At 35.2% G+C, this 19,153-nt stretch overlaps 2 protein-coding genes across 2 annotated transcripts; one reads left to right on the forward strand and one right to left on the reverse strand.

Annotated features, from left to right (window-relative positions):
- Nucleotides 1-619: 619 nt before the first annotated feature.
- On the forward strand, nt 620-7,768 carry LOC105621515 (sialin-like). The gene is made up of 9 exons (XM_012202987.1): nt 620-686; nt 2,381-2,586; nt 2,852-3,073; nt 3,212-3,296; nt 3,618-3,784; nt 4,054-4,203; nt 4,553-4,685; nt 6,110-6,363; nt 7,475-7,768. Exons 1-9 carry the CDS (start codon nt 620-622, stop codon nt 7,766-7,768), a joined length of 1,578 nt encoding a protein of 525 aa, XP_012058377.1.
- A 3,149-nt stretch (nt 7,769-10,917) lies between these two features.
- Nucleotides 10,918-14,336, reverse strand: LOC105621516. Its single transcript, XM_012202988.1, has 3 exons — nt 14,316-14,336; nt 13,502-13,678; nt 10,918-12,855 (listed from the first exon to the last, which is right to left on the reverse strand). The coding sequence occupies exons 1-3, from the start codon at nt 14,334-14,336 to the stop codon at nt 10,918-10,920; spliced, it is 2,136 nt and encodes a 711-aa protein (XP_012058378.1).
- Between the last annotated feature and the right edge of the window lie 4,817 nt (nt 14,337-19,153).

Raw genomic sequence — 19,153 nt, forward strand, 5'->3', positions numbered from 1 at the left:
TATAATTAGTATATGTATATATATATATATATAGTAGTATAGTATTAGTTATTGTTATAGTAGAGTAGTAGAGAGAGAGAGANAGAGAGAGAGAGAGAGATGTGAACATTATAATATTTTTTAAATTTATCAATAATACAAGAATCCAGAAATACTTTTTGTTCCATTAGCATCACAATGACATTCATGCATAATAATACTGTATATTAATTATTAATATTTATTACTAAATCACGTGTCATGATCATTGTGATAAAGCGAGGGAAAAACCAACAGTTGCGTTTGAAGATCTTTATCAGTGATGAGGTTTAATATATCGCTTGGCGACTCCGACGTGGGGAAAATATTACGAGGCGGACCTCGCGCGCGGTGCTTCAAGGCTGATCCGGCATAGGTACTTATTGTATCAAGTCTCGTTAACGGAGATGTTCATTCACTCGCATCGGCCAGATGACCAGTATGGTTCGTGTAACTCATCACCGCTGTCGCGTCCTATCAACCTCGTATTGCGCGATAGCAAAGTGATCGAAAAGATCAATAATGGACTCGATGATATGTGCCTAAAGTATCGGTCCTACATCATGGAAACGCAATCGATGTGTCAGCACGTTTGACGACGATGGCAGCGCTGGTTCGTCTTAAACGCGGTAGCGTCCAGTTGAGACACGCGGCACTCGAGGTCAAAGGTACGTTGTGCCCTCAATCCCCAATCGACTTCCTTTGGCAACGGATTTCCGGAATTCTTAATGCATTATTATTGCGCTATGATTACGTAGACTATTAATAAACAATTTACGACGCAAAACGATTTTACGTCTGTCTAGTTAAAGGAAGTGAATAACTTATCAATTATTCATACAATGTATCGTGAAACGATGGCGTAATCTTTAGTCAGAATCTTCGATTAATATGAAATTAATTTTTCCATATTAAAGATCTTAAGATTACTATACATTTAATTTTAGTTATAAATTATAAATTTGGTGTCAGCATCCTACACTTATTAGTAACATTATTACTCGCTCCGGTTACGTATTTATCTGTTCGCATGAAACGAATTAATATTAGGATCAGCAGAAACATAAAAATCACTATTTCTTAGATTAACACTATTGAATTAATAGCGTTACGCGTTCATTGTCTTGTCAAAAAGTCAGCTATTTGCGTTTCATCATTGCCGAGCCAAAGTCGAGGTCACCTGTACACTCGGAGTAGTGGAGAGATAGTGCGCGAAGAATCAAACACTGGGGCGTGATAAGAGCGAGATGTCGCGGTCGATCTCATTATTTTTGGGTTCTGTGAGATGGCAGACTTCGTCAAGAGAGGTAGCGTGCAGTTCGTTAAACGTGGCAGTTGTCAACTAAAACTCGCTGCGCAAGAGGTTCGAGGTTCGTCAAAATTCTAATCACTGTAACTAATTTTATTTCTTACATCGTGCGCGTGAGATCTAATTTTATTTCGCGTTGTCGCGCGGCCAAACTTTAAGTAACTTCATCCATATTTATTATCTTTTGACAGTTGCGTTATAGTTAAATATTTTGACCGTGATATATGAGTTTATATATCAATCTACAATCTAATATTATCGAAATGTTATGATTAATGTTTGTGTGTTTTGTAATTTTACAAATATTATTTTTATCCATAAAAAGCTAATCGACATAAGTACCTTTTAAATTTAGAATTTATAGCAAGATATTATCGTGCCAGTCGTTTGAGTAAGTTATCAAAATCAAACAACATTACTCCGACGTTTGGAGACTATGATAATGAATGTACATATACACATATGAAAATTTCTTTTGTTACTATTATAATTTGAATGATAGAGATTTCTGTCAAAAATGTAAAATCTTAGCTCTGCGCAATATAATTAATAATGCATATCTACCGTTCTATTCAATAATTTTTTTATTAAATAATTCCCTCGACAGTAAATAAAAAATTCACAATAAAGAATTCAAGTGGCTTATAATTCAAATTAATCAAATAAAGGACACAACGCAAGATTTAGTTAGCGAGATAATATTTTATTCTGATATATGTATATAAATATAATAGACATTTCGGCCTCGATTAGGCCTTCTTCAGTAATAAACAACGATAAAATTCTTGGATAAATATTTACAAAATAAGTCACACGATACAATAAAAAATTATTTGATTCTTTTTCTTGATTCTTTTACTGAGACAATTTGTATTATTAAAATATTCATGAGATTTTTATCAACAACGCGATATGATTAATCTTTTAATGATTATTTGATCTTTATTGATTATGAAATTATTTGTAAGTTTTTAGCGATTTTTTTTATCGATAATTTGATCAAATTGGTCGCGATTATTACGATTATCATGTAATTACATTGCTATTTGTTAGCGGCTGTACGAGCGCGACACATCGTTGCTGGTCTAGTCGCTGTTGGATTTGCGCTTTGCGGCGCAGTCGAAGTCAGCTCCTCCGTCGCACTGCTAGCGAATCAGAAAGACAATCATGCCATCATCGACACATCTTGGCACTGCGATATGCTGGTCAATATCACCAGCCGCAATCGCACCGAAGACTTCGAAATTATATTTATGGAGGTATACATATACCTAAATATTTTGCCTTATATTAGTGGTAAATGTGGTACTTCCTTTTATTTGTCTAACAAATTTTTATTCGTTAATACAAACTAAACGAGATTGATGTTGTGATAGCGCTTTGTTTTGCATTAATAATTAATGATTAATTTAACGTCTTTTCAAGTTATTCCAAGAAGTAAATATATATATTACACTAAAGAACAGTTGCTTTGCAACTGTTACGTTGCAGAATAACATTAATAATCCATGTTATGAACGACAGCTGCCACAGGAGGAGCGAGCGGAATCGATTATGCGCGAGGCGTTCTTATGGGGACAAGTCGCCGGTCCGATCCTGGGAGGTTGCCTGGTGTGGGGCCGATCAGGGCCCTCCATGGTATTCTCACGTGCAGTTCTTAGCGCCTGTTTAGCGTCTCTATTAGTACCTGCAGCCTGGCGCGGACCGTCGCATGTCGCGCTTCGGTTGTTTCAAGGATTATGCACCGTAAGTCGGCGCGCATAGACTTTATTACCGCCATTTCCAAGCGCTTCGCAATGACGTGAACTCGATTTTGCATAGCACCGTAAAACACGACGATATAAAACATTCGCGCGAGAATCATTACGACATCCTCTTTTGCAGGGCGCAACCATGCCTGCTGCTCACATGTTCGCTATGACCTGGTTTAAGAGCAATCATAGAAGCTGGTACTTTAGTTGTTATGCAGGTATATTAAGAATTGCGAATATACGATATCATTTAAATGATAAGTAAAAAGAATAAAGAATTCTCCAAGTCATTCATTATAATGTTTTGTAAAAACAGATTTGTATAAAATAAAAAATATGATTTTAAGTTTTTTCGACTACATGTCGATGAGGCACAAAAAATCCACGGGACTGCAAATTGCGCATTATTGTTCTACAACATATTACAAGCATGCTCTTTAATTTGTAAGATACTTCTAAAAATATTCTTCACTGATAATGAGTGTTATCAGTCTACATGATCCAAATTACTCGACTAATCCTAATTCCCATGCTTTAAGCTGTCAGCGTGGGTTACTGCCTCACTGGATGGCTAGGCACCGCGGTGGTGCGAACGTTCGGTCGCGATTCTTTGTGTTACGGTCTGGTTCTTTTGGCACTCTGCTGGTATTTCGCCTTCGGCCGATTTGTTAAGGACACGCCAAAGTCCTATCAACATGATACAACTGTAAGCGACACTTCCGATCTATTTAGCTAGTATTCGCAACACTCTCGGAAGTTATTAAAATAATTGAACGTGCTAATTAGTAGTCTGATAAGAGTTGAAAACTTCTGTATAGTCTCTAAAAATTTTCCATTCGCTAATTAGTACCTTTAACAACCTGTTGTACGACGGGTAACATTGACTTACCAGATTACTTAAGATTTACTACATGTATGTACGTAACCTATTAGACCTTTTTTAAAATGTAACTACGAGATTATTAATTATCACAGGCGGCTGTGATACCATGGGGAAAGTTGCTGAGATCTGTACCCGTTTGGGCATCCGCAGTGGCGACGATGGGTAATCAGTGGGGTGACGCGACACTCGCACTTGGCATGACGAAGTACCTGAAGCTTATCTATGGATTTTCTACAGCTAACGTAAGTTGGCTGAGATTGTTTTTATTTTATATTAACATTAAAAACATTCCATAAATATTCAAATGAAAAAACCGCGCGAAATATTAAAACAAAAAAGATATAAATTTTAAAATTCAAAAATTATAAGTTCAGGCAAAAAAAAGATATTATTAGGCATTACAATCTGTTTTAATTAAATAAAAGTTTCTTCTTATGTCACATCGATCGATTCTCACTTATTATCACATATAAACTTTATATTACATGTTAGGATACAATATTTAATATCCAAATATCCTAATACGGAGATAGTTGTGAGCCTCGTAGGTCTCGCAATCTCACCTCGTTATTAAATTGTAATTCAATTCAGGACTCAGTGTTGACCACGTTACCTCACATCGGTCACTTCATGGCTGCGCTGACCTGCGGCCTCCTAGTAGATCACGTCCGCGAATCTAAAATAGTTTCCACGACCACGGCGAGAAAGTTGGTCGTCTATACAGGTGCGTTCTGTGTATTTCCAATATTACGTCTACAATACTACAATATAAATAAAAATAGTAAGTTCACCTTTCCAATATTGGAGCCACTTAATATTTTTGCGTATGCGTAACTCACATAGTTTGCAAGACGATTACAATATTCGTCAATTAATTTTTTCTATTCTAATAAAGTTATCACATTTATATGACTTAAGTTTATGATTGGATCTAGAAAATCAATAAGATTAAAACACTTTGCTCTTGTTCGCACACAGGTAACATGACTGACAGATGTCGACACAGAATGAATCTATTGTTTTTAAATATACTGATATTATTATGAAACTCGTGCAAGAATTTTGGCCACTTAGTCATTTTCACTCTCAACTCTAAGTAGAGTAAATTTATGTAAAGTACATACAGTAGAATTAATTGATATAAAAAGAAGTAATTTTCGTTTCTTATATTTTTTGCAAATTCTCAATGAAAAATGAATTTTGAATTATAAAAAATGTGTAACATGAAAATTTAACAATATTGAAATTCAGCAATAATGTTGTAGGAAAATACGCAATATTAATGCGTTATAGATTACTCATTTCTGCTGCGAGGTGAACTGATTGTTGGCGTTACCTTGCTCTGATTGTGAGAGTAATAGCTTATGAGATCTCATTACGATAATTGAAGATGGAAAGTCTCAGACATGTTGTAATGAACTAAAGATTTTATCCCACGTATATAACAAGAATATTTTCTCGACGTCTCTCTGACTCTGCTTATAAGGGAATTGCTTGAAGTGTCAAATTTTAATTTTAATGAAACTTAATTTTAATGAAACTGTATACATATTGGTTACGTAAGTAGATGAAAATATCAGTTGCAGTTAATAAACGGTTTAAAAGATGAAATCACTCTTCACATTTAAAGTAGTTTTCAGCTTTTTTGTTATATTTCAAAAACTATTTAAGATATAAAAAATGTTCTATATGAAGGTTTTCTATTAACTTATCTTTATTTAGGTACAACAATAATATTTTTTAAAAATAATTTTGTAAATATAGATTTTGGAAAAAATTATTTTTTGAAAATGTGACATAGATAAATAGAGGAAATCTTATTATAAAAATATTGTATTAGATATGGGAAAAAGTTTGTCGTGGCGTTTTTCCCGTTAGATGGCATTAAAAAAACGCCACGAACTTTTTCCCACACTTAATATAAAATATTTTTTTACATTCAAATAATTTTTGATAATTAACAAAAAAAATTGAAAACTATTTTACATATAAGAGATGGTTTCATAAAACTGGTTTCAGTTGATATTTTCTAAATATATTTACGTAATTCATATGCACATAAAGTTTCATTAAAATCAGAATTTGACATTCTGCGAGAGATTCCCTTGTTAGTTATTCCCAGTAATATCGAAATTGAAATGCGATTAGCGCACTTCATCCCCGCGGCCCTTCTCTTCGTCGCTGGTTACGCTGGCTGCCAAGCCCTGGGTGCTGCCTGGCTAGGGATAGCAGCCCTCCTTGTTTCTGGCACCGCACCAGCCGGTGCACTCGCAGCCATAGCTGATCTCGCACCTGCGGAGTCACCGGCGTGCGCCGCGGCCGCGTGCGCTCTTTGCTCCACGCTGGGGGCCGCGGGACTGCTGGCCGCCAATTACTTCGTCACTCAGGCTCTTCATGGCTCCGTAAGTCAAATTACTATCACGCAGGCATGCGCATTATCCGCCCGCGCAAACATAATAACGCATTAAATATCTTCGTACATCCGCGAATGTACGATTAAATGTTGGATTACATAACAAGGATTTAGCGACGAGTCTTTCCTTCTACTTTCTACGTTTTGCATGAGTCGTCCCTCGTTGCTTTTCACTTAAATAGTTATTAATTATTTTGTGCCTAATTGCACATTGTTTTAAAGTATAAGAATATAATATATTCGCGTAATATATTTAATATTTTTAATTTAAAATAAAAGAAGAATAATAAGATTGGAAACAAGACCGTTTATGTTAAATACATTATTTTAAATATGAAGCGCCACTACGGTCTGAATGTTAAGATGTTGAGCTATTATTTATATATTTATATAAATTAATTAATTTCAGAAATGATAATTGCGTGCCGATAGGGTTGTCAGACTTTCAACGCAATCAATCTGAAATATTAATAATCCCCCTAAATTTCTTAAATTTAAAAAACTGTAATAAACTTATTGCGAAAAATATTGCCTCGGCTGGGAGTCGAACCCGGATTTCTTGCATTCCGTCCTAAGCCTTTAGATTACCGAGAGCAATATTTCTCGCAATAACCGATGTATATATAAAGAGTTACGCATTGTAAGCGAGCGTGTATAAATAATAAGATTAGAAACAAGATCATTTATGTTAAATACATTATTTTAAATACGAAAGGGATTATTAATATTTTAGATTGATTATGAAAATTCGACAATCGACATGCAATTATCATATATTTCTGAAATTAATTTATTTATATGAATATATATAATAGTTTAATACACATCTTAATATTCAGACATAGTGGCGCTTCGTATTTAAAGTAAAAGAAGAATATTTTTCTATTTTTTTTTACATTTTATTGTATACATTTTTGTAGATTAATTTTGATATAAATATTGAGAGATGAACAACTTTATTGCGCCATTCCTCAAATAATAATTAGGAGATTGCATAGAAATTCTAATATGATTGTAATTCTCTACGGCTGACAAAAATTTTTTTATTTTTAATTTGATTTTAAATTTTAATTCGCGTTTGCGATGTTCATCCGTTTTAGATCGCTGGTTCTTGGCGATTGGTGTTCGGTGTTGCTTCTGTTGTCTTACTGACGACCGCTGCGGTTTTTCTGGCTCTCGGCAAAGGCGTTCCGCAACCGTGGATCCCATCTGTGGCGAGACCGCGGAGTCACGACGTAATCTACGAGCAAGACGCGTTGGAACTCGATCACGAAGACGTGGGCGTGCAGACCGAGCCCTTCGTGCCCTATTCGCTCGAGGACGACATCGAGAGTTTGAAGAACGTACCCCGCTCTTCATCCATTCACTCGAAGATCTCGATGGCCTCCAATTAAATTGCGAGTGCCCTTGTGCCAATTATCTGTGCTATTTTCATGCCTCATATTGCGCCAAGGATATTCTATCCCCCCCCTCCCCCCGGATTATTACGATAAGAAAAACGATGTACAGTAAACATATATTACAAATGCACATTAATACGATAAATGTATATAAGAATAAACGTATTTAAGAATAAGAATAAAAGTTTATATGATAACGATAGAATGTTCGAAGAATATTACAATGACAAAAATTGAAAAACTGAGTATCTAATTTTTTATCAAGATCTGCTTCTTGTAGAAGATTAAAGTTGCTATTACGAATTGTCGTTAAATTTCGCGAAACACAATTTGAACAACCGAGGCCGCTCTAGATAAAATCGTTGTGAGACAATGAATAATAACAGGTAGATCCGCGGAGTGATATAATTTGATTCGTAGAAAGTCGATAGCTGATAAAAATGTCAACGCGCATTGGAAACTCGAGGGGCATGACAGGACAAATGTCAGGTAAGCGTCGCTTTTGTCTCAGATTATTCGCTTTCGACTATTGTTGTTGAAACAGTTTCGCCTCATCGGGATACCTCGTGATTTTCTTCGCTCGCGTTATTTCCTAGCATACAAATCTATGCATTATGCCCATTTCTGTGAGACACCATGTACTCTCCACGACGACTTTCTATCTCTGGAGTAAGAGTGAGAGACACACCAGTGCGGCGGATACGGTGGACGCTTTAATTAGGTAATACACGGTCTTACAGATCCGCGTATTCCTATTAGTGCTGATTCCATTGTAAAAATGCGTCTACGCCATTGTAACTGGTGCATGCAATACCGGAATACCGGAAGACGTGTGCAAGACTCACCGTGCTGGCGAGTGTCCTCGCCTGTGTCCTAACGACGGCCTTTCAAATGCAAGCGTGCATATCCGGCACGCGTGGAAAAATCAGAATTGCACTCTTTAGATTTCCGCGGAAAATAGCCTGCCACTCGTTGTGAATTAAAAATTATTTCGAACGTTGCTTTTCACACCGGAAACTCAATCGATCGACATTCTTAAGCAGAACGTTGAGTCAATATTGGCATTGCGATTACTTGCATGTACATGTTTTACTTCATTTATCAGTAACTGACACACGTATACTTTTGTACTTTGGGCAAACAAAAATTTTTGAAATTTTAGAATAAGCTTATTTAATTTCTTTTTCTGAGATGTCAATAAAATTACTTGCACCCATAATTAAGATAATCCGATAATCCAATAATTGACAATATCTAATAGCCCGTTCAGACTAGAGATTAAAATTGAGAGAATTTAACTAATCGGAAGAAACAGAATTTACATTAGATTTAGTGAGCTTTGCTTTGATTGATTAAATTCAATCTCAATCTCAGTCTCTAATCTGATATGATTTATCGAAATTTCAAATAACTTTAGCTTTGTGAGACAAAGTGAATTAAAGTAATTTTTAATTCATTTCATCTATAAATTAATTAATAATTTACATGATCATTAATGAATCATTTTAATATTTTTAATTATCCAGTTGATTCGTCTTTTGTTGCGTTGCCACTTGTGCAAATCGAACGTTCACCGAGTGGTGATTGTTCCGTTTCTCACGTGTTGTTCGTATAAACGCGTGAGATATCTGCATCGTGTGTCGCGCATAACGCTTTTTTCGACAAAGAAATTCGCTCGCAGACAACAGGCTTTCCGAATGCGTGGAAATCACGCGCGAGATCTCATGATCTACTCCCTCGGCCGCATATTCGTGCGTAAGTTTGCCGCGTAGACCCGACCGGGCAGGAATGTCGTAATGCGCGACGCTAATTACCGACAGTAGACGCGTTACTATTCTTTCCTAGTAATGCCGACTCTCAGGGACTTATGAAATGAGTTCTCACACAATGTCTCGAAGTCTACTGTCCGACTCTTTCTTTATTTCCATGTGTATATATCACACTAGTCTCTTATGTAACATCGTATTTACAGTCGTAAGCAGGGAGCATGTTAAGGATGCCTTAGGATCTAAAACTTTCGCTAGTATTGTCTGGTGCGTTTTAACAGAGGGTACTTCTCATAGAAGAGATTTTTTTTAAATAATCGCTTAAGATAGATGCACCAGTGACTGCTGATAATAAATGCTCAATGTATTTGCTCGATTTCTAAGAGACTAATGTCTTTTTATCAATGTCTATTTTCAATGTAAATTAACTTTAATTCTTAGAACTAGAAAAAAATGAAGTTAGTCGGACAAGATTAAAATAAAACTACATTGGTAAGAAAAACACAAGTAGATTAACTTTAATCTTGATAACTTTTCATTTTATTTTGGTTCTAAGAATTAGAAAAAAAATAAAGATTAAATTAAATCAAATATAAAATTAATGTACATTGGTAGAAACAGATATAAGGAATAAGAATATATTTTTCAAAGTCGCGGTTAATAATTACACTAGTTATCGTAATATATAATCATTACAAATTAAAACTGTCATCTATTCACTGGTGATTTTGTTATTTCAACATTCTTTCCTCGTTATTAATTTTAAACAACATATTATAATTTATACGTAAATCTCAGCAGCGTGAAAAAAATTTTATGCGATACCTGTAAGATAAGTATATGAGAAAATAAAATATCTTTGCTTAGAAAAGAAATTTAATTATCTAACTATTATTTAGTCGATCGTAGACTGATGCATCTATTCTAAAGCACATAAATATGCGTCGACAAATGTTGGCAAGCTATCGTGCAGAAAATCGGTCGGACTGCGCAGCAACGATTTCCCTTTCGCGAAATGATTCGATTCATTAACGACACGAATGCGTCCGTTGCGTGTAAGACATTGATCCTTACACGCTGATGGACATATCCGTTCGTTCACTACAAAAAAAAGGTTGCCGTTGATGTAAGTCCCTTCGTCATGCTTAAATATGCTATCGTGAGAATTTGATACCGTTCCAGGATAATTAGTAATAGTAAAAATTACACGTCTAAAAATTATTTGTTGGAAGCAAATTCGTTAACTTTCGTCAAGGTTTTTTCATCTTATAAAAAAGTCATAACAATTAGTTAAAATTCTACAATAATTTAACTCGTTTTATGTACTTGCAATAAGTAATACTTTTTCGTAATTCCTAACTACTTCTAACCTACTCATTACATCTTTTTCCTCGTGTCCTTTTCCTCCTCCTCATCGTCCGTAATGATCTGCACGCTTCTGACTGGGCCTGTCTTTCTATATCTCGATGCCGGTGTCGTGGTGGTCATCGGAACGGTCGTTGACCGTTCAGTGTTGATCGCTAGATTTACCATTCGCAGCAACAAAGCTTCCCTAATAGGCGCTGGTAGGATCTCGTCATTTTCGTCTACATCATGTGTGTAAAATTTCTGCCTATACACTCTCTTGGGATATCTGTCGTGGTACTCGTCATACTGGGGATGATAGAGCGGGCTTAGAGCCCGAGGATATACCGGACGTCTCAGGGACACTCGCTCACCATATTGCGCTTGTTGATCATACGCGAGTTCGGGTCTTGGAAGCGGCGCCTGAAAGCCCGCTGGATACGAAGGATATGGCTGCTGATCGTATAAAGCATCTTCGAGGAAGCTCTTTGGGTATGATAGAGCTTGTACGCCATATTGGCTTACCAATAGCCTCCTTAGCAACATCTGGAAGTCTCGTCGACTCAGAGGCGGTGCGATCGGATTCGGTGGCTCTGGAGGCAGCGGTAGTGCGCCAGTCCGGTAAGGATATACAGTCTCGGGCGTGGTTGCTTGATAGTCTCTGTCATCAGGATGAACTATCGCATTTGGAATCGGTCGTAGGATCGGCCGTGCTCTTTGGTCGGCGTCCGAATATATCAGCGGTCGTATAGGACGTGGACGCATATAGTTCATGTTTATTGCGATTCGCGCCTCATCTTCGGGATCGGGTATGGGAGTCTCCGTCAAGTAATGAACGTTGGCATCTGTCGTGCTCGAGTAAACCGGCTGATGATTCGACGGAGGCCTTAACAAGATCCTATTGATTGGTATTGCTCTATAGACGCCTCCCTCTTCCTCGAGATTGCCTGGTTGGGACGGAACGAGTATCCTGGGCGGTAATTCTCGCAGATACTGCTCGGGCTGTTGTCTCATGAAGACAGGCTCGGTGTTCTGTCTGACATAGTCCCGAATATCTGCTGGTACCCTGGTTGTAGAACCGTGAAGTAAGGTCTGCTGAGTCGACGTACGCTCCTCTTGGGGGGGTTTCTCAGTCTCGTAGACCCGAGAAACTTCATACTTCGGACTGTCGAATCGACCACCCGCTCCTAGATTATCTTGACGATTGACATAGAATTTCGGGCGTTCTGTGCGCGAAGTAGTGGAAACCCTCTGGAGAATTCGCGATGGAGATGTCGTGGTGAACAAAGGACGCGTCGTAGACAATGAACCGCCATAAACGTCGGAATGTTCGTCGTTATCAGAATTCGATTTGGTTGTCTCATCGTGCAATTGCCTCCTCAAGTTGTTTCCCGTCGTGATTTTGACCTCGTCTTCCTTCTCTACGAAATCCTCAGAGATCGGCGGGAGACTGTGTTCAATCGGTCGCTTGGCAAAAATGATCTTTCGATAAGCACCACTCTTGTCATCCGTACTGGGTCGATTAATTTGCGAATCTTCGTCTTCGATATCTTCCTCTATGACGATCGGTCTCTGCTGGCCATTGATGACTAGGCGCGGCCTGTTCTTCGCTGTACCCTTTAAGTAGTGTCCGAATATCGTCTTCGGTGTCTCTGTAGTGGTGGTGCTTGTGGTCGTCGTGGTTGTACTCGTAGTTGTCTTCCTCGTTCGAGGAATCGACTGTACCACTGACGGTCTGGTCGACGATTCCGTCGTCGTGGCGTACACGATGGTCGGTCTTTTCGTAGTTAACGTACGGTTAATGCGCGGCATGCTTTGCACGACTGATACGTGTTCCTGCAATGGCGACATGGTAGTTGCTTTAAAACCCGTCCCATTCGAAGAGGAGTACGAAACTCTCTTTATCTCGCCGTTAGCGTCGACAAAACCGAACGTGCCTTTAATGTTGCCCAAAACATCACGACTCTCGACCTGACAAAGCAAGTATTTTCCATTCATTTTTTTCATGAGAATGGCATGATTCTTGCACGAACAAATTAATCTTTTTATTAATACAATTATCATAAATGTGAAAAATGTTTTAATAAAAAATGTTTTAATTAAATAATTTTATATAGGTATGTATAATAAATATTACTAAATTATATAATCTTGCTTTATTAAATATTTAAAGATAATAATATATATAATTTCCAAAATATATTTCAATACAACAATTTAAATTTAAACATTTACACATATTATTCGCTCTATTTATTAATTTAAGTAACAGAATTTTTTGAAAATTTTATAATTATAGATGAGACTGATGAGAGATTATAAATAAAATTATATAATAAGATATAACTTTTCTAATTGCCGTAATCATGGCAGTTCATTAGATTTTTATATCTATTGAAGTTACTGTTGATATTGATATAATTAAAATTGCTATTAGCAAAATTGCAATTACTTATTTAGCACATTGTTATTTTAAATGTAATCAGAATGAAAAGAATTGTTCCGACTAATTAATATTCGATATTGTGGGAACCGATCGTGCGGTGCAATTTATGATTCTCGGAAAAATAGATGATAGGCGCGGTTAAATTACGCGCTTAGTTACGCACATAATTACCTTGAATGAGCCATCACCAGCTTCGTAACCATATGTATAAGAGCCGTCTTCGTTCACCTTTCTGATCTGCTTCAAGATCGCCACTTGATCATGTTGTGTTTCCGATGTTTGCTGGTCCGTGACGTTCGAACAGCTCGCGGTTGCCAGACAGAAGAATGCCATCAGCCATGGCGTCATCTTAAAAGGAAAGATGAATTTTCTCTATGAAGAAAACGCAGTAACTCAAATATGACGTGACGCTGATGAATTGTAAATATCACGAGAAAATATCCATATAGCACACTTTATCCGAGGAATATTCTGAAAATATTTTTAGAACATAAACTATTCTCTGGATGTTTTTAGAACGTTCCTTGGACGTCTATGCTGTATGGATAATGCAAAAAATTGCAATAAATCGTTGAATATACGAATTCTGAAATGATAAACTTAGATTTCAATGCGTAGAAATTGCTCTTTAATTTATTCAACGATTATATATTCAAAACGAAATACTTCTAATACGCGTTCACGTTCACACAATGACGCACTTGTCACTCTATAGCATTTCGCGTCCTAAAATATTTTCTCGGAATAAATCTTGAGGGTGTATGGGCGAAACATCGTGTATACAATCATTTGCCAAGGCGCACACTTTCCCACGGGCACCAATATCGGTTTCGCGAAAAAAATCATCGAAACATTTAGATCGAGCACTTGCATTTAAATTGACTGAAATTGATCTCGCTCTTTCTCCCTCTCTCTTTTTCTTACGCGGGCACTATGAACCACGTATTCGCGCACTCGCGCCAGCTCGAAATACTCGGCGATATACCTTGTTGGAACTGGAAACCATGTTACCGCGGATGCGGTGAATGTTCTTAATACGGCGTGGGGTGTCGAGTGCCGTTATATATAGGGTGACACAATAGGCAACCACCGCCGCGCCCCTTCCACGGCGCAACACGTCGCGCCGCCTTGTTCAACCTTGATGACCCCTAAACATTCATTAAGGCGCTGGGATACTAAATGACAGCTCTCCTGCTTAGTAAAAATGCGAAGCGTCGCGTGCATTTTTACAACGCTAGAAAATACACGACAATGAAGGCTCGTGGTTGCGATTGCTCATCTCGATTATATGTTCTTTCGTTGCGCGCAATTGCACAAGATAGGATTATTCTAATGACTCGAAAACACAAGAAAAATCGGATGATCTGCTACGCGAAGTGAATGTCGAAAAGCGATTGTATTTTTTCTTTTTTTGTTAAACAAATTAATTCGGTTAGTATTTAAGTTTTACATTTTGTTCGAGTTGTTTTTTGTAAGCTGGATTTCCCTTTTCTTTCATTAACACCAGAATTATCGATAATATTCCATTAGAATCGAAGAAGCCAATTTGTTAATTTCCTACCCTTGTTTTTGTTTAATGAAAAGTTATTTTAATATTACCTATAAGTCTCATAATATCAGAATTATTTGTTTTTACATTTACATATCTTTAATCCTTCTTATCTAATATATAAAAGAATAAAATGAAATTATTAGCGAGGCTAAAATGGCATCTTTGATTTTATGGGAAAAACAATTACGAAACCAAAAATCGCCCATTAATACATTTTTTTATTATATTAAATTAAATACATTTAATTTTAATTAATGTTATTATTGTTCATTTCACATGTCTTTAAAAAACGTTTCCTTACATATATTAGTTATTGCGACAAATTTCGTCAATTTCAGTGGTCGAATTGATAAAGATACTTGCCATGAAATGTAAGTTTAGATTTGAATCTTGACTGAAGTATTTTTTGTAATAAATTATTTACTTAAACTGTTAAACTAATAACTTTTTAAGATATTTATTAACATCAATATCATTAAATTACTTATTAATTTAATTTGTAATATTATTATCTTAGTTTCAGTTTAAAATTATATTTTAAATCCGAAAATTATTTCAACGCGCAGTTTACAGAATAGAGATTAGATATGTTTCTAAATTTACATTAAAATATACATGCGCACAAAAAAATATTTTTATCCAGAAATTATATCATGATATTCTTATTTTGATGCTCTTCGCTATCCAAATTGCTTTATCACGTCATAATTTTTTTTATTGACAGAAAAGTCCGATTTTTAATCCAACTTGCATATTAATTTTTGCATTTATCATTGAACTTATTTTCTCTTTTTTATCTCATTTATATATTGAAAATTAAGTCATAAATGTTTTAAAAATATTAAAAAATCGAATTTCAGAGCATCAAAATACATAAGAATACTTTGATCTAATCTCTAGATTTTGTTTTGTGTGCTTATATTAGAGCTTAGATCGATAAGACCTTGTTACTTAGTTGTATGTTCACATAATTATTGTTGTATTTAATTTTATCTTTTTGAAATACAACTGTAAGTTTAGACTTTAAAGACTGTTGAAAGTCTGAAAAATCACACAGTTTATGAGGTCTCGAAGAAAGTGTATTGATAATGACAACGTAAAAGGACGGAAACGCGTTTGCTGTAGAGAGAATGAGCGTGATGTCCTGACAGAATGGAACATAAGAAGAAGTTTGGCTTCGCGGGGACAAGTGAAAGCCACGTGGGAGTTGACGGGCAAGAAGCACACAGTAGTAGACTGTAAAATCTGTAACAATAGTTCCCATAGTGTGCAACATCGGTATTGTGGTATTCGCTCCACTCTAGGCACTCCCACAGGACAATTATTACATCATGCAATTTCCTCCGGGTTTCGTATTCACTTTTTTGATGCCACCTTGATATGCCTTGCGTTCGTGGACGTATCGGCTGTCTATCTCGCCTCGGCGTCATACGTTTCCTCCGCGGGAGGATCATTGTCTCTCGCGGGTCCGTATCTCAGCCCGCAAATGCTAACGCGCGATCAACGGACCTATTGTAATATTAATAATTAAAATAAGCAGGATATCCGGGAAAAGTACGGGGTACGTCAGGAGACACTAATACTTTCTCTTAGCTACTAATTGCTCGACAAATTCGGAATCAGTGCCTTTTTAATTTCTACACTCGACATTCTGATGAATAGAATATTGTTACTAAAATTACTTAATTAATTACAATTGCTGGAAATGACATCACAGATTAGCAATCATTCGTAATATTGTTGGTTTTGTAATTGAAATTAATTTATCGGAAGAAAATTTGTTTGAAATTGAATGAAGAATTTGATCTTGTTATCTGTTTACGCTTTTGAAGCTTAATTCACCAAAACACTGCAATTCTCAACGTTGTATAACGTTAATTAGACTTTCCGACAAGTTTCTGCTAGAAAAAAGTCAACTCTCTTACATTACTTTATTAATAAGAAACTGTTATTGAGTATTTTTTATTTAATTTTTGATTTTATAAATTACGAAGCATTTAATTTTTTACAAATTGTAATGTATTTGAAAAATTTCTATTAATTATAATTTTTTAATTGTTGCTTAGGTACAGCTAAACAGCTAAACAATTGTGTGATTAATTTCTTCCAAAGAAAGTAGGTATGAAGTTAATCGTAACGCAATTACCGGTTACACATGATCTCAATTATATTTCGACTGACACACCTACTTCATTACCTACGAAATATCTCATATTATGTCTGTGGAAACCATAAGTCCGTTTTCAGCGACTGCCAGTGGCCAAAAATCCACCGTTTCTTATTACGGCAATGATTCGGGCGTGCCGAAACGGTACTATGAGTGAATATTGCAAAACGTATTAATGTATAATCAGACAACTTGCATGACACAAATATTAGAATATGGATTCATGAAATGTAATTAACATTTTAAATTTTTGACAAATTTATGAAAAAGACGAATTATGAATTCTTGAAGAAAAAAATTCCTGTGGTTCATAATTAATCCATTTAAAAAAGCGTATTTTGTATATTAAATATATTTTATTAAACATAACTTCTTTTTTCACATCTCATTACGTTTCTAAAAAAGTATATGACTGATTAGATAATATATAAATACGGAAATATAAATATCTGAGAATAAATTTCATTTTATCATGCGTGTAGATCGAATCTTTTTATAATCCATGGATTTATTATTTCCGAACAAGTACAATATTAAAAAGTACAATATTAAAAAGTCATCGTAAAATGTTTCCCATCCTAAATACATATTTTATCATTTGTAATGAACTGAATATATGTTGGTACTGATTCATTGATGTCATAATGTGCAACGCCTCTGATATACTACCTTTCATACGATATTGCATGGCGTAGTAAAATGCATCAGGAACCATGCTATAAAAGCAAGGAACATTAATTCTTTCTAACAACAAATAATTAGCGATATCATGGATACAAAATAAATATTTATATATTTTAAAAAATATTCATTCGAAAAAGAGAAAAATACAATTTAAAAAAATAAAAATTAAATTTAGAAAATAATAAAAATATAAACTATTATATTTTTTTGGATTAAATTTCTGAAAGCAATGATTTGATTAAGAACACTGTGTCATGTATTACAAAAATATAATATATACTTTAGGAAAATTTTAGATTGCTAGTTTTTAATTATAGAAGCTGTTTTCATCACATATAAATTACATGCTTATATATTAATGTTGGATTATGTATTAAGCAATAAGATATCATATAACTTAATTACGACAGATTCTTTAAAGATAACGAGGTATATTAATATTATCGTCATTAAAAATTATATTGTTCGTCTATTCGCGAACTTTAAGTAAGAAACTGACTTCACATATAATGAAAAGCGAATTTCTCTACGACGAAATTATTGTAATTAGATTATTACTTCAGAGGATTTTATATGTATGTATGCCCATATGTGTGTGCGTGGGCCGCAATTGTCATCTTTATTACCGGTTTTCTTGCGAGCTAGCTCACTAGCATCGCGTCAACTACATAGCGCATCTAAATGACATAAACTACCGCTGTTAAGTTATGTCAATCTACGTATTTATATCCGTTATGGCAAACACGGAATGATTGTCACATTCTTCTTATGTCTATCACATAAGATAGAGGATATTGCGTATGACCGTCATCCTGTATATGATCTATTCCGTGTGATTGAACCGTTGACATTCACTAATGACGTTTCCATCCACCTGTCTGATTATTACAAGTGATTATCTTTTCTTTTTTATCGAATGGGATAATACATTAGGAATTTCTTTTAAAATATATTTATTAATAATTTATTTATTAATTATTTATTAGTAATTTTTAAATTATTTATGAATACTCTATATTAATAAATATTAAATTAACATAAATTAATGTTCTATCTTTTCCTCATTTTTAATACTCTTTTTATAATTATTTATTATTTTCTTGTTATATACATATATATATATATATATATATATATATAATTCGTTTCCTGTCAAAGATTTTATTGCGGTATAGATTTTTATGTTTTTACTAATTTATCGCGTTTAACACATCACATAAAGTATCACTTACATCAATTGTATAGTTACAAGGATATTTATGGATTATTTAGAAGTCTGAAATAACGTACTGTAGAAATACGCAGTTTGTTCGTTAAATGACAGCTGCTATTGTCTAGCTCATCTTTTACCGGTAAAATAGAGAGCGTGTTTAGAAAGCAAGTGGAACTTTCGCTAATGATCTGCGGCTTGCGTTAACCG

Source organism: Atta cephalotes (assembly GCF_000143395.1).
Source record: "Atta cephalotes unplaced genomic scaffold scaffold00034, whole genome shotgun sequence".
NCBI lineage: Eukaryota > Metazoa > Arthropoda > Insecta > Hymenoptera > Formicidae > Atta > Atta cephalotes.

Coding starts and splice junctions, on each gene's coding strand:
- LOC105621515 (XM_012202987.1), top strand. CDS start 620: ATGGCAGCGCTGGTTCGTCTTAAACGCGGTAGCGTCCAGTTGAGACAC. Junction 2,587..2,851: donor TCGAAATTATATTTATGGAG/GTATACATATAC, acceptor TATGAACGACAG/CTGCCACAGGAGGAGCGAGC. Junction 4,204..4,552: donor ATGGATTTTCTACAGCTAAC/GTAAGTTGGCTG, acceptor AATTCAATTCAG/GACTCAGTGTTGACCACGTT.
- LOC105621516 (XM_012202988.1), bottom strand. CDS start 14,336: ATGGTTTCCAGTTCCAACAAG. Junction 13,679..14,315: donor TGGTTTCCAGTTCCAACAAG/GTATATCGCCGA, acceptor TTTCCTTTTAAG/ATGACGCCATGGCTGATGGC. Junction 12,856..13,501: donor CTGGTGATGGCTCATTCAAG/GTAATTATGTGC, acceptor TTGCTTTGTCAG/GTCGAGAGTCGTGATGTTTT.